Below are 16,778 nucleotides of genomic sequence, written 5' to 3'. Positions count from 1 at the left end.
AAACAAAAAAAAACCCAAACAGAAAACCCACCACCAAAAACAAAGAAACAAAAACCCCACCAAAAAAAAAAGCAAAAACAAACAACAGAAAACCCCAAAAACCAACCAACCAAAAAACCAAACCCACCAAACAAAAAAAACCCCAAACAAACAAAAAAACCCAACCAACCAAACAAAAACCCCTAAACAAAACAAAGAAAACCAGAAAACCAAACCAAATTTTTTTTATGCATGTTGTTCTCTTTTTAGGATCCTTTAATAAAACGACCTAACCCTGCTCCTGTATCTGTACCCTATTTGAGCCCTTTGGTACTGCATAAGGAGCTTGAATCACTGTTGGAGAATGAGGGGGAGCAAGTAATTCTTACATCCAAATTCATCAATCAACACCCCATAATCTTCTGGAACCTAGTCTGGTACTTCCAAAGGTTGGATCTGCCTAGCAACTTACCTGGACTCATTCTAACATCTGAACACTGCAATGATGGAGTGCAGGTAAATGGCTTCCTCGTGTTAGAACAGCAGGTATTACACTGAGTTGGAGTTCAAATAAACTGGGTAGGTAATTTCTGAATAGCTGAATATAAGTTCTTGGGTTTTATAATACAAGTAGATAAGTTTGTTCTCCACAAGGATTCTTGAAGGGAGGTTGTGTGAAAACAGTCTTGAAATTCTAGTCCAGATGGTCTCTTTTAAAAAGCCAGAGAGTAAGATTCACTGACAAATAGGAAGTAAGGACACAAGATACGTCTGTGAAGAACTCAATAATTGTAATACATTGCAATACACTCAGGAAGAGTTACATGCTTGAGTTTATAATCTTTAAAGTTACTGGGCAGAGTTTTTTGTGTCCTTCCATAATAGGTTTGCTATTCAAACTCCACTGACTTTCATTACTACATGACTAGAACAAAGGAATATAGAAACAGATCTATCTTTTGAGTATTTTGCCTTTCTAATTTAAAGGAGTAGATTGAAACCAATGTAATTTTTATGTGTAAGTACAAAAGCAAATATGTATTTGTATATGATGTATGTCCAAAAAGTAGCATTTTCCTATCTACTTGTGCACACTTCAGTTTTAAAATTCTTTCCCTCAGTTTTCCAAAAACCACTCACCTAGAACTGAGAACAATTTTCCAGGAAATGTATTTGAAGACAATACTAATGAGATTTAAATCATCTGCAGTGGATTTAGAAAACTGCAGTGTATTAGCAGGGAGAACAGACAGATGGGACATGGTATCATGTAATTACTATTTAAATAGACACACTAAGTGGTAAATTTTTCTTGTCTGGTAGTTCTTATTGTATTAGTGATTCCAGAGTCCCCTAATTTTATAAAATAATTACAGAGCTGTGGTTTTGCCTGCGTATTTTTTGATGGAAATAAATAGTTCATATTTGTGTACATTTATGTACATGTATGGAGATTGTTTTTGCGTTTTGAGAAGGCCAGCCTGAAGACATGCATACTGAAATGTTCATCAGGTCAGAAAATACTGTGGTGTGGTATTGATGCCTTAGGATTTTAGCTTCTATATTTTTGTGTATCTGTAATTTTAGTGTATAACTGTGGATTCCATGTCGGGTGCTAAAGCTCCTGTTCTCAGCATTTTTAGAATAAACAATTCGTCTAAGCTTGGAATCCAAGGACACCTTATTGTCTCAGGCCCCAAGTGACATAAACAACCGTGAACTGGGGGGAGCAAACTTGGAGTAACTGACATCATTACCTGAAGCTGTAATTGGAGGATTAAAGCTCAACATGCAAATGGACAGAACTTATAAAACACAAAAATCTCATTACCTGCTGTCCATTTTGGTTGTCGCCCCTTGAGTGAGCTTTGTCTGCCCGAAATGCACCTTGAAGGCCCTTCAATAAATTGAACTGATTTTTATTCTCTTAACTCTGCCTTGACAGACTTCCCTAAAATAGAGGCTAGATATCAGTATGGTGTAAGTAGTATAGATCAATTAAGGTGGTTGGTGCACAAAAAAATATTTCCAGGTATATGTTAATAAATATTTTCTTCAGATGCCTGTAGAAAACCAAATGGTCTTCATACATTAGGATAAAATAGAAAAGGTAATTAAACGTTGCAGTACTTGTTACTGCTCTGGTTGAGTGCAGTTAATTGTAGAAGATATCATCTGCTCCTGTTCATTAGATTCCAGTTAAGTAAAGTAAATCTTCTTCATCTGCAAAATTAGTAAAAGAGCAGGGTTTTTAAATAATGTAATGCTGTACTGGTGTTTTTAAAACCTTTTCACTTTCCTCATGATTTTTAGCTTCCTTTGACATCTCTTGCTCAAGATAGCAAGCTAGTATACATCCATCTTCTGTGGGACAATATCAACCTCCACCAAGAGCCAGGGGAGCCGCTGTATATATCTTGGAGAAACCTCAGTAAGTAAAACAAATTCTACAGAAAACAAAGACAGCAGAGACCATGGAAAGAAACTATTGTTTTATAGTTGCTGATGGGTGCACAGCCCATCAATTTGGAAAAAAAAGTTAGTGTGTGAAGCATCAGCAATCCCTTAGGTACTTCACATAGTCTGGGTATCAAATTAGTTGTGAAAATAAGTTTAATCTGTTCATCATATGTCATACATGTATAGACAGGGTGGGAGGAATTGCTGATTGCTGTAGATGTGCTAAATAAGCCTCACTTGATTTGAATGTTTCACTGCATTATCTGGTGATAGCCATGCAGTCATGTACAAGAAGGCTGTATTACCAAAGAGTATCTTCTGTAAATGAACAAAATATCACAAATGTCATTAATAGGTGTATTGGTTTGAAACAAACCAGTGGGAGATCACAAGTCAAGATTGAAATTAAAAATAAGTGAAATAATACAAGGAAAAAGCACTGACAAAGTCAGATACAACCTAACACCCTGTTAGGGTGGTAGTAGCAGTCCAACTGAAGTAGTCCAGTTGAAGCGGTGATCCTGTGAAGGTCTAGTCTCCAGCTGAAGATCCAGTGGTAGCTCTGGTCCTCTGGGAACCCAGTAGACAGGGCTAGCTCAGGCAGTTCCAAGGCCAGGTTATATCCAGGTGGGAAAACCTGGCTCCTCCCTCCTGGGCAGAGTATCCCACAATGGGATAAGTCCATGAGTCACACGGTGGGTCCCTGATGGCCCATTGCCTGTCATGCGGGGTGGGTCATTAGCAGCTGGTAACAGCTAACGGCCCACAGCTGGTGGTAATAGAATACTTAACTACATCTATATTGCAACCTAGGACAATAGGTACATTTGGCACCCCTCTTGACTGTCAAAAAATAAGGTCAAGGGTAGGGTCATCTTTGCCTAGTATGAAAGTCAGAACTTATAACCAGGCAGACTGGTTGTAAGAAGTTCAGGATTTCATTACTTCTGCTCATGAGAAAACCCTTGTTGACCTAAACTTCTGAGTCCATCTTTTAACTTTAAAAACTGTCCTAAAAACTATGTAGTGTGCTAATTTTGGTTCTAAGAATTAAAAAGAGTTTGTTGAAAAACGTTCAAAAAATAAAAGAGACTGAGCAGAAAATTATGGTCAAGAACACAGAACAACGTGTGGTATTTCCCTCAGATTCTACAAAGCATATTGTTTTAACCATAATGGACAAAAAGCATTCCCAATCATCTAGCCATGGATCAAGATGCATAAATATATATATTTATGTAAACAAAGGAGCAAAGGCCTGTTTTAGATGTGGAAGAAAAGTAGCAGCTTTGCAGACAGGTCATATAGCAGTGTCAGAAAATATTTTGAAAACACAAAACTACATTTGTGTAGCATCATATATGTTAATGTCATGAAACATCACGTTGGTGTGGTGAAGATTCCTAGACTTGGTCTGCAATTCATTTACATCCCATGTGCTTACTGCCTAATCTGTAGACTTAATTTCTTTGCCAGTACACAGACTTACTATTTCCTAATAAATCGGTGTTTTCCAGAAAATAATTGTTCAGTGTTATGCTGAACGTGGCATTTTAAGTAACATATCATGATGGTAAATGTCTTGATTGTTTTCTTTCCTGTTTGGTTCAACAGTGCATTATCTACTTCAATATGTATCCCAAAGTTACCAGTTAATTGTTGGTAGTTTTTAAGAAGGACTTTGAAAAGTTTCATTGCTAAGAAAAGTGACACTTCTATATTATTTCTTTTCCCTTGTGTAAAAATAATTCTTAAGTGAACTTAAGTGACTTAACTTCGTAAATGAACTTAAAAATAGTTCTTGCAGAGACCTTAATTTTTAAATACAGCAATAAATCTGAGCTAACCAACCATCATACATGACATCTGATGTTGGTTACTCTTCGGTCTCTTGTATTTCTCTGTTGTGTGGGACCACATGGATACTTGATGCATCAAGTCACTTTTGGGTGAAGTTAGAGTGAAGACTACAAATAGACAAAACAAATTTCTGTAGATTGAGTTCTCTATGTGTATCTCACTTTTGGAAATAGTTGTGCTTATTGAAGTGGAAAAGAAAATCTTTACTGCTTTAATGGTCTGTATGGTTGCACTTCCCAGATTCTTCTGAAAAGAGACCCTCCACACTGGCAGAAGATCAGCAGGCAACAAACACTTTGTTAGAGAACATCAAATTAAGTATTCAACACAATAATGTTATTAAGCCAATCAACCTCCTTCTACAGAAAGTTAAGCCAGATGTGAAACGACAGAGGTAAAGAAATAATCTCTTCTTAGTTTCTCTGCACTAAAAATTAAGTAAGATCAGACTATGTATATTTCATAGTGATAATTTCATAGAGACCTCTGGGGAAGGTTCAGTTTCATTTTTGTCCACCAAAACCCATGCATATGTTTTTATGCCTGTGTTTACAAACAGATACGCTCTGTATCCAGATGCACAGTTCATCCAGATTAAATGGATGAATGTGATTCTTTAATAAAAATTGACATTTCACAAAGGAGTAAGAAAAATGCAGGTATTAATTATGTAGATTTTGATGTTGCTCTAGATCTAGCAAATTGATAAATAAAAGTGTACAGCATCCTGTTGAGGGTGTGTAATATTCTCCCTAGCTATGTCTTTTGAAATTCTAGCAACCTGGAGTACTGGCTATGAGAAGTGGATGCAGCATGATCCACAAAGAGAGGGAGACATGTAAATAATTCTTGTAGAGTACATTTTGTAACCTGCACTGCAGTTCAAAGAAAATTTTGTACAAAAGCACAGGCTCTGAATTAAATTACAGCAGATACAATATATATTTGAAGTTACTAAAAGAAACTGATCTGCCTAGAGAGGTATCTTTATGAGTTCCACAAGGGAAAAAATAACATCTTATTATTTGGTGATATCCATTTCTGTGATAGATATGACATTCTGAAATGAAAAACAAAAGTATGGGTGATCTCAAGGAAGCCCATACCCACACAGTGCTTTGTGGTCAGGCAGGAGCAAATTAATAATAAGAAAGTGGTGGTTAATTTCACATATCTAGTTTGTTTACCATTTCTTTGGCAGAGAAATTTTTTTCGTAGAAGTTGTAACTGCTACAATCTGACAATAATACAGCTTTCTACATTAAGTAAAAGTATTCAGGCATTAGAAAACCTTTAGCTAGCAGTCATGTAGATTGATCACTTTCTTCACAAGCAAAGTTAACAGAACAGTTGCATAAACTAAATAATGGAAGTCTTCAGTATTGACTTTGTAAATAGGATAGATGGTACTTTCATTAACTCATCCTTCAAAATATTCCCCTAGGAGTTTTTACAGGGAAATTCTTTTCCTGTCTCTGGTGTCTCTTGGAAGAGAAAATATTGACATTGGTAAGTAAAAAAATACTGTGAAATGCATAGTGCCTGTGGATATTTTATATGAAACCTAGAAAATGGACTTTTCACCCATGAGTTTCTATGATTTAATCATGTTTTAGTGAAAAGTACTGGGCTGTCAGTCTTTAGGTGCTGGTTTTATGTAAATATAATTCAGATAGGACCATTAATTTTGACTTTGTTTGAAATAATGAGCTACTCTAAACAAAGAGTATTGAAGAGCTTGAAATTTTCATTCCTCATGTCTGAAAGCTTGTTTCCAGTCTTGTCAATCTTTCTCCAGTCCACATATTAGATCTATGTCATCTGAACACCTGATTTCCCACCCTCTCCTGTTCTCTTCTGTCCTGTCCTCTATTTGGTACTGTGCAAAGTGACTTCCTTAGGGAACGGGATAGGGGAAAGACGTTAGGAACAGGCAAATGGAACTGTGAAAGAAGCAATGGGTGTCCACTGTGATGTGTTGTGGTGCCACACTATCTTACAGAGATGCTTTTCAGGTTGTCTGAGAAGGTGTATTTTGAAAAAAAAAACCCAGCATCTAGTTAGTGAAGATAATTTTGCTACAATATAAAAATCTCCAAAAGCATTTTATAGGAATAGTAGTGTGTATTGTACACTGTTTCTTAAATAACCTCAACTGTGTTTTTTCTATTTCAGAGGTCTTTGATAGTGAATACAGACTTGCATTTCAAAATCTACCAGAGGAAGTTCTTGAAAAGATGCAGAAAATAGATGCTCCACCAAGCAGCAGAGTTGAATGTTGTAGGAAGTGCTTTGGAGCACCTCTAATATAAAAACAAGGAAGACACACACTAAACTTTCGAGAGACAAAAGCAGAGGTGAACAAATCAGGAGCATGGTGATATATACACTTTTGAATTCCAAAACATGATATATACACATTTGAGTCCCAAAAGGTGTTAATTGGGCAATTTGTCAAACCAATTTTATCAAGATGCAACATATATTCTTCTCTTTCATCTCACAGGCACATTGTAAAATATGTCAAAATGTTTTAAAATTACGAGTTTGTTTCAGTGGTTGATCTGCTTTTTCCCCATATATATTCTTTAATTTCCTCAAATTTTTCCTCCAGAATATCAAGCTGTTGAAAAAGCGGATGACTAAACAGCAGTCTATAGTTGGTGACTTTCTTAAGGGCCACCAATATTTGTATATTTTAATGAAATACTTTTCCAGTATTCAGATTGTTCACAGCTTCTTTAAAATGGCATTTACCTGTTGAGGAATCCTTTTGTTAGGGTGTGGCGTGGTTGTATGAATGTAAATATTTGAAACCTTGGATTGGAAGCTGCAACGCAGTTGCTTTCATCAGATCACGTAACTAAAATTGCTACCTTTCTCCTGACTCTTATCCCAGTCAGTAGTCTGAGTTATCTTTTGCTGACCTTTTCATAACGTGTGTCTATAGGTGTGAGAAAACAGAAACTTACACTCAGCTTTGCTGTGTTCTCTATCTGTTAAACTATAAGATCCTGTAAATATACTGGCCTCTTTCTCCAAAGAAGGATAGGCTTCTACACTAAGCAGCTCAGAAATAGATGGCTTTCTAAAAATTAGGCAGGAAGCTCAAATGGCATTAGAATACACACAAGGATTGTCAACAGATACTGCCTGAAAAAATTATGCTTTATACTATTTGCATGTGTTGACTTCCTTGAATTCTTTTTCACACTCTCCCTTGGTTTCATACTAGCCTGTGGGTTAATTGTTTTGCACTGATAGTCCAGATTCAATATTTCAATTAAAATGTATTTATAAATGTGGTCTTCAAGGTGTATATTAGCAGAAATGAAGTGCTTATGTGTATGATCTGAAAAGATGTATCCATCTTTTGGATTGCTTCTAGTAGATAAGACACTTCCTCACCTCACGTATTTAATTGACTACAGTAGTCGTACTCTTGGCAAGGAGAACCTGGATACTGGTCAACAGTTTAAATGTTTCTGTTACTTGAAGAATATGATAAGATTTATTCCAGGTTTTTGCTGAAATTTAATGGCGTGGCTTTCACAATGGAATAATTCCTAGAGAAAAAAAGATACTTGTAGCATGTAAAAGGAGCATAGCTTAAAATATTAATTGCTTCTGGGTATGAATGTATTTACTTGATACTACTCTTCAAAATTTTCATTCTTCAAAATGATGAGGGATGAAGATCTGTCTGGAACAACTTGTACTAGAAACAATAAAACAAACTTTTTTTTTTTCATGAGGTGAAAACAAAGGATTTGCACTATTTGTGACAAAATACATTTGCATGATAGACTGATGCCTTGTGTTTTATCTAAAAGTGCTGATCCTAAGTTTATATGGGGATATTACCTGGACAGATTCTCTCCTGGTAAAACTATTGTGCTTTCTCAACAACTAAAAGCAAGAAAGCACACAGTGACTTTTTTTAAAATTCTTTTTTATTCTTTATTCTTTGGGTTTATGCATAGTTGCTTGCTGATATCTGACTTATGTCACAAATAAAGAATAGTCCATGTTTCTTCATCTTTCCCTCTCTCTTCCAGTTACATAATTGACATGGTTCAGTCTTTCTAAAGTTAGACTGTCTAAAGCATTGGTCCAAACAACTTAATATTTCTACAAATCAAAGCCGGCAAATTTTCCTGTATAACTCTGTACATTAATTTTCAGCAGACAGCTACACAAAGACAATTTTTGAGTGTTAAGTGGACAAACCTGTGATTATGTGATGCAACTTGTAAGGAATCAAGTTTTAGTTAACCTTAAATTCTCCCAGCTCATTAAATTACAAGGAAAATATGTCTAGTGAGTGCTGTTTTAGATATGTGACATCTGAATGGTTTTAAAACATAGTAGATAATATTGTTATGAACTAATTTCTGTAAACATGTCATCTTCATTTCCAAACAACCTTCTCATCTGTTGGTGAAAATATAGATTAATTTACATAAAATTAGGTAGTAGTGTTGTCAAGGTGGCAAAGCAGATTGTGTCACAAAATCTAGTGCTGTTATAATTTTCCCAGGTATAAACACTAAACAAACAAAAAAACCCACTAAACAAAACAAAAAAAAAACCACTAAACAAAACAAAAAAACTAAAGCCAGAGGAGAAAAGACAGGTGCAGGATTGAACTTGCTTTGATTTGCTCTTGCCTATTGGCATTTTTGTACACTACAAATTAACTTCTCTTCCTGGTGTATGCACCTGGATTTCAGAGTGGTAGAAGTCCTGCATATAGCTAGTTGAAATCTTGAACCTGCATATTGGAATTGATTCTTTAATATAGGATAGAAAAAGGAAGACCTTACCCTTTTTAATAGGGTCTTTTTAATGCTTAGCTTTTAGTAGCTAACTAATCAGTTGGTTCTTGAATGTAATCATAAGCTCAGATGAAAAGGGAGATCTCTGAAAACAATTTGTTTTCATCTTAGGAGATACCTGTATTGGGGGGAAAAAGTAAGAGTTTCACAAAATCTGACCAAAAATAAATAGGGAAAAGTTTCAAAAGGTTTTTTGTGAGTGCATCACAAACCTTTTGTTCTTTTGAAAATTGGGCACTAAATTAGTTGACAGGATGAACTTCTTGGGCTATGTGGGGATGACTTAGTTACCTACAAATGCTTCTAATTTGTTTGACAGCCAACTCCTAGGAATCCAGATTTATCTGAATCCATAATATGTTACTGATCTGGGCAAAGTGTTGTGAAGGGGGGATATGGATAAGCTTGATTTTGGTTCTGTTTTCCAGTCAGTATACGCAGAAGAAGTAGCATTTTGCTCACTTGTAAAAGCTCTTGCCTCCACATGCTCTTTATAGTAGTTCAACACCTAGTGTTCAAGAGGAGATGGCTCTTCTGGGTGTATTTTATAATTTCCACTTACAGCCTGAGGAGAACATTTGCAGATCAGCACTAACTTCAAAACATGCAATGTGTGTGTGAAGTGAGGGTGTAAAACAACCAGGTAACAGCTGTGGATGCAAACAATGAATTTCAGGTACACCCACGAACTCAAAAGTTTGTATTGAAAGAACAATTATCAAAGAGAAGCTTCCTTGAATTGTTGTCCTAAGGATGTTGAACTGCAGCCAGTTGTGCAAAGAAGATATTATCTTGCACCTTTCACCCAGCTTTTAATCAGTTATATACAGTGCTCATATGAAAATAGCTGGGTTTTTATGAAATTAAAACAACAAATGAGGTCTTAAATGTTTAAAACCAGGATTTTTAAGTTATAAAGCTTTTATTAATGAATTGTGTTCTGGCACATCACCAAAACCTAACAACTTTGAAAACCCTTTATGTTGTGGATAGGAAAGTCCTTACAGAATGAGGGTCTTGTCTCCCATGTAAAACTCTGCTCATTCCTGTTACTTTGGCTGGGAATGACTCAGCTAAACTAGAGTTACATAATTGTAAAACAATTACTGGGACCAATGAGTCCTCACACTGTATTGCTGCTGATTGGTTATACCTGATGTGTGTTTCTATCATGGTTTATAGTAGTTGGTTTAACACATTTGTTGTGCCTCAGAAGAATGTAAACTCATAACAAGTGAACATTTTAAAAACCCTGGACTTTTGCAATAAAGCACTTTGGCCACATGGATGCTAAGAGGAATTGCTGTCACTCATCCGTTACAACAGAAACCGGGAACGCTACACCTTTAGGCCTAGGAGACTGATGTGGCTGCAGTGCTGACACAATAATTAGTGTTACTAGAAGCATGTGTATGTTACTTACAGTCATATCCTATCTTCACATTTTATATAACTTAAGACAATGCAATTATAATGGGAAATATTTTATTTAGTATATGCGTTTCAAACTAAATTAATTTTGCAAGTAACTTAGTCTTGTTCCAGGTGGAATTTCACATTGGTTAAGCTCAAGCTATATTGCACTTGTGAATGAGAAATTTTATTCTATTTTAACTGTGAATTAATGGCTTTTTGTATTGCTGCAGCTGAAAGAATATACCTTTCATTGAGTTTACTGCTTTCCTTGAATAACTGCAACATAGGGGATATTTTCCAAATGTATATTAAATTAGATCGTAGAAATTATATTTTTCAAACAGGTTGTTAAAATGTTGTTAAACTGAAGAATCCACTCAGTAGTTTTCTCTTTTTGAAACTCCTAATTCAACAATTATTTCAATGCAGATAACTTCTATTTCATTAACAGTAAGCAGGTCATCTTATTTACAAATGTAATTGTACATTTTAAAAAAAAGGGTTCTCTTTTCAGCTAATAAAAATCTTAAAATGCATTCTGTATATTGGCTTTTCACTATGGATCTTTTTCAAAACAAACACCCTTGTAACTTTTAAGTGTTGAAATTGAATGGTTGAATTGGATTCTAGTTCTGTACTCTCCTGTCCTGTATATTGTGATGCATACATGAGAGAATCAGATGGCGTTTTTATTTGTTCTTTCAGTCTGCATCAACCAATGGTGCAAATAAAAGGGATTGTTTGCTGTTGTTTAGAAGCACATTAAACTCCTGTGAGGAGATTAAAATAAACTGTATTTTAACAAGGATGAAATTATGTAGTGTGAATAAATTATGAATCTATTAAGTGAGCTGGGAAGCTTAATGCAATAAAATTTGCACTGGTTTAGAGACTGTTTTGAACTGTTGAAAAAATGGCATCCATTTACTGTGCTTTGATTAACAATTGTTTCTCTGTAATGTTTTTGTACATTTGACAAAAATTCGGGTTTAAAAGGGCACTCTCTATATTCTGAATTCTGTATAGATATTCTAGACTAAGAAACTATTTTTAATGTTGTTCCCAAAATAAAATATATATGCATCCTGTGTAAAAATGTCCACTGTTCAGCTTTTTTTGCCATTGGAATTTACATGACTGACAGAATTTAAGTGCAAAATCAGCCTATAGTTGGGCGAAAGACTTTTGACTGCATTTTTGGGTAATTATTTCACAGTACCTCAGTGGCTTCTGAATAGTGGGAAAGAGAAGAGGCAGGGAGAGCGGGAAATAAAAGATGTGGCTCTTAGAGAGGATGGCTCTCTGGCCATCCTCAGCAAGCACTGGGCATCAGCAGAGGTAAGAACAGTTGAAAAACAGACTGAGGGAGACAGAATCCATGAAGCTCTTGTTCATAGGAAAGACAGGGTCCCTGACTTCCTAATGACAGAGCTGCTGCTCTCTACAGCATAGTGGTGGCTTTACTTGGAAGAGCACTTCCCAGGTGTTCTGGTTTCTCAGTGGCTTTATAATGGGGGTACAGAGTGACGCTTACACTTATGCATCCTAGCTTGCAAAAGCAGTGGTGGACCTCTTTCCTCATAACATACTTGCAGGTTTACATGTCGTTTCCAGGGATTTTGGGGGGGGTTTCTGTTATTTTTTTGATGAGGCAGGGATACAAGTGAGGCTGAGATGAAATATAATAGTAGAAATTGCCAGTTACTGCCAAATGCTTCAGGCCTTCACAAGTGAGTATCTTTCAAACCCCTTCATGTGAGGCTTCATTAATCTGACAGTAGCAATAAGAATACCGGACCCTAAAGATCTTTTTTGTTGATGAGAGTAATACGCTTAGCATATATTGGTATCTTGTGAAGAACATTCATAATAAACCCATCTTTGTAGACCTATTTTTAGATAGGGAGCTGAGGAACAGTATTTTGGAGTTGAATGTCTTATAAGCTGAGTTTCCTTGTTTTCCTCTGACTGCTTTTGTCACTGCTGTCTTTTTAATAATGCTGCTTGCTAAGAATGTTACCCGGTTTTTGCATTTTCTACCCCTCATGTGGGCTGTTGAGGGAGGAGGCAGAAAGAGAGAGAATGTTGCACAGGAACAAAAGCTTCCATTTGAGGAATCCCCAAAGAAGCATGAACACAGGGTTTGGGTTTGAAGCTGTAGAGAGGGGGGAACAGCCACTTCCTGTGCCAGAATTGGGTGGGAAATTTGAGGGAATGTGATGGTAAAGAAAATAGCAAGAGGTGCTTGCTTAAGGAAGCTCTGATCCTTCATGTGTTCAGAGCTACCTTGAATAGTAGTGTCACCAAAACTGCAGGAAAAACAAAAACCCTACAACATTTTTTAATGTTAGAGAGTTACTTTATTATCTGGCCAGGATGTACCACAGAAATCATCTCATCCACACATAGCCAGGGTGTGCAGAGAGAATCATTCCACGACACGTGAAATTTACAAGATTTCCCCCAAACTTTATACAGTCAAAACCCAGAGAGATGCACCGTTTCAAAGTTCATTAGTCCAGAGCAGAGCAAACCCGCAGTATTCAGATTCCCATTGGATCCCAATCTCCTCACCTCTGATGTTAATTAGATCTTCTTATCTCTCTCCTTTCCCAGACCCGCTGTCTCTGACCAGCCAGGGGTGTTGTTTGGAGCTGATGTTCTGTTAATGGCCGCTGATGGCCTTTTATCTTTTGGGCTACCCCCAGTCTGTTGGTATGTTGAGTTCATCAGGCCTCACCTGGAGAACAATGCCCTGGAAAGAAGCTTCAGTTCCCTTCCCCCGGGGCAAAGGGGGAACAAACAAACTTGGCTAAAGTTCTACAAACATTTTTAAACTGGTATATTTTCAACAGTAGTTCCTACTCATTGGAGGTAGTTCCCTCATCTCTGCAGAGATAAACTTCTACTGTCTACAAGGAAAAGTAAAGGAAGAATCAAGCTGGAGGACTGATGGGGTGCACAATTAATCTGAAATGTCCTGCATCTGTAGGAATAATTGCATGTGCAGTGCGGGTTGAAGAGCAGGTGAGTAGGAAAGACCTTGTGTTCTGATGGGCACCAGCCTGACCCTGAGACAGCAGAGTGCCCTCACAGCAATGCAAGCCAACAGTATCGACGTGAGTGAGGCTGAGCATTGCTAACAGATGGATGATCTTTCTCCTCAGTGCTGGTGGGACAGGTCTGGGTCCTATGTCCAAATTTCAGCTGACTAGTACAAGAGACACTTCGACATCCTAGAATGACTCCAGAGAAGGGCCATAAAGGTGATGAAGAGCTTGGACCATCTGTCACACAAGTGGAGGCTAACAAAGCTGGCACAGTTCAGGCTGGAGAAAGCTTAGGGGCAGGAGAAGGAGAATCTAATCTATTTGTCTCTATACCTAATGGAATAGGTGGGAAGTAGAGAAGACAGAGACAGACTTAGTTCAGTGGTGACAAAAGAGGCAATGGGCAAAAACATACAACACTGAAATGGATTTTTCTGTAGTTCAACTATGGGGGTGGTGAAACACTGGAACGTGTTGCCTAGGAGTTTGTGAAACCTCTGTCTGTAAGGAAAATTAATCCACAAACGCCAGAGGTTTATGTCCAAAAAGGAAACAGAGTAGTCCTGTAAGTTTATTAATGAATAAAGGGAGAGGTCATGGGCATTTCCCATGGGGTCTCTCTCAAACTGATAGAGGATGCTGCCTCTTTTATCCTAATTTCTCGGCCGCAGTTCCCCTCTCTCTTTCCCCATTGGCTGAGGTACTCGGGAGGTACAGATTTCCCAGAACGCCTAATTAATATACATCCCCCCTAATACATACAATCCCAATACACATTCCCCTTTTCTTCTTCTTCTTGTGTCTCTGTTCTTGTAGTTTATTAACACAGTTTTGGGTAAATCTAATTAGGGAAATTCCTATGGAAATCCTACCCATTGTTTCTTCTATCTCTCAGTATCAAAGTTATCTTACCAGCAAACTCAGCTCTTATCTTTACCAGTAATTAGTTTGCAAAGACACTCCCTTATTCCTTTCCTGTCCTTTAAAAAATGTTGGGATTTGACCGGCCGCTGCCCTGCTTAAGCAGATGTTCACGTTACAATTTTCCGGGGTTGCCTGGAGGAGTCTCAGTGGTTCCGTGGGGATGGGTGGCAGCCAGAAACGCTGGGAGGAACAGAGGCCCACTTCACTTAATTATGAGAGTAGTTTAGAGGGATATTCTGACATTTTTGTTTAGGTTTCCTCAAGATGCTTTCCTTTGGCATTTTTTCCTCATTTGTTTTCTGTGTCATGCTGTCTAAAATCAGACCTTGCTGGTTAAAAGTGATTATGTATGTCAATGTGTTATGATCCAATTATTAAGGTTCTTAGAAATATCTCTGCCCGAATTAAGGTGCAGATGAGGCCATATGCCAGTCAATCGAATGGGTTTTATTTGATAGTAAATATGAGAGAGAGAGAGAGAGAGAAAGAGAGAGGAATAGAGAGAAAAGGAGAAGTAGGAAAAGAGGTGGGTGGGACAGAAAGAGGGTGACAGAGACAGAATAAAGAAAATACCACCATCCATGGATCCCAACGATGTTGTGTTGATCCTCTCCATCTGGTCTTCTTGGTGGTGGTGGTCCCCCCAAAAAGCACAGAATGCTATGGGTTAATGTACACTCAGGCCAGGGTCAATGTCCAGGCATGTCCCCCCAGGGCAGGGGGCAGCCTCTAGCCGCAGACTCTGCTTGCATCACCTGCACTCCTGTGGTGCAAGGCCTCTGGGGAGCACTTTGAGGGGTCTGTGATGGATTGTGACTCCCCCTCAGCTGCCTCTCACGTGAAAGTCCTGTGGATGTGGTCTGTGGGGCTGGGGGCTCCACTGCTGGGTCAGTTTGTGTAAGGGAGGATGGGTGTTTACTGCCTCTGACCAGAGGTTATACCATGCACCTGAAAACCTCCTTCTCCCCCCTCAGCTGGGGGCAAAATCTGTGTAAACCTGGCTTCTGTGAATTGTGGTCTGCCCCCACATGAATACTCAGCCAGAGATTGTTTTCAGAGCAGCTGGTGGCTTTGGCCTTTGTGGATGCTTTCCTTTTCTTGAGATGACTGAACAATAGGTTTCCCTTCATCTAATCTCAGCAGTTTGACTCAGCAGTCCAAAGTCCCAGTCAGGTACCTTCACCGAGGCTTCTTTGGTTGTGGTTTCTCTATACAGACTTTGTTATAATGAGCAAAATTTATATCAGTGTTTGAAGCATGAACTATTTCAGTCTCTGACACAATGTTATGTGTATTCTGTTTCCTTTGGTTGTGCAGAGATGAAATGGCAGCCTGTCAGGTTCTGGCTAGGGTCCCAGTTACTTGTGCTGAAGATTAAGGTGTCTCTGCAGACAAGCTGCAGACTTGTAGAAAAACTTGACCCTTAGAGTAGAAATCCTGCCGAAACTGCTGAAACAGTCAAGGAAAAGCTGCTGTTCGCAGATAGCACTTGGCATTGTGTTTAACATCACAGGTTTGGAACAGCTGTTAAGGGACTTCCGCAGCTGCTAGCCATGAGGTTTTATTGCAGTTCCTACTGCAGGTAAAGCCAGAAGCGCACAGGGGGAGAGAGAACATGCTCTTACTTCATTAACCTCTTCCAAGATGGGGGTTTGAGTCATCCACGACCTAAAGCCATAGTGAAAGCAGGTGACCGGGAAAACAGTATGAATTTATCAAAGGCAAATCATGCCAGGCTAAATTGGTACTGCGACAGAAAAATAGCATGTCAGAGAGCAGTATTGTTTAGCTGCACCTTGGCAAAGCATTTGACACTGTCTCCCATAGCCTCCTCCTGGACAAATGTCAAATAGCAACTGGATGGGTGGTGTGTGAGATGGGCAGGAATCATCTCAGAGGAGATCAGTGTATTTTACTGAGGCTGGCAGCTTGTCACAAGTGGTCCTCCCCAGGGATCAGCACTGGGCTCCATGTTGTAACATCTCCATGAATGATCTGGACGATGGCACTGAAAGCACCCTCACCACGTTTGCTGTGTCACTAAGCTGGGTGTGCAGGTGGACATGTCAGCAGGGAGAGACACCTTTCACAGACCCGGACAGGCTGGACCAGATGATTTTTCAAGGTCCCTTCAAGCCAGGACTGTTCTTAGAGTCTACAAGTCATGATATGCCTGATTGGCACTTGAAAGCCTAAGACTGCAGAAAGAAGCAACAGATGAACTACAAGGTAGCTCCAGGAAAGAAGTGGG

The 16,778-nt window shown here is 38.3% G+C and overlaps 1 protein-coding gene across 5 annotated transcripts in view; it reads left to right on the top strand.

Annotated features, from left to right (window-relative positions):
* DENND4C (DENN domain containing 4C) overlaps positions 1-8,337 on the top strand; it is a 70,936-nt gene extending 62,599 nt beyond the window's left edge. For all 5 annotated transcript variants that reach the window (XM_085043259.1, XM_085043260.1, XM_085043257.1 and 2 more), the window contains 5 exons: positions 250-495; positions 2,293-2,410; positions 4,540-4,693; positions 5,744-5,808; positions 6,475-8,337. In XM_085043259.1, coding sequence (XP_084899385.1) covers positions 250-495; positions 2,293-2,410; positions 4,540-4,693; positions 5,744-5,808; positions 6,475-6,611 — 720 coding nt within the window. In that variant the 3' untranslated portion in view covers positions 6,612-8,337. The remainder of the gene's footprint in view (positions 1-249; positions 496-2,292; positions 2,411-4,539; positions 4,694-5,743; positions 5,809-6,474) is intronic.
* Positions 8,338-16,778: the final 8,441 nt, after the last annotated feature.

This window comes from Lichenostomus cassidix, chromosome Z (genome assembly GCF_008360975.1).
Source record: "Lichenostomus cassidix isolate B80296 chromosome Z, HeHo_3.0, whole genome shotgun sequence".
Classification (NCBI taxonomy): Eukaryota; Metazoa; Chordata; class Aves; order Passeriformes; family Meliphagidae; genus Lichenostomus; species Lichenostomus cassidix.
This window is presented reverse-complemented; position numbering and strand designations above follow the sequence as displayed.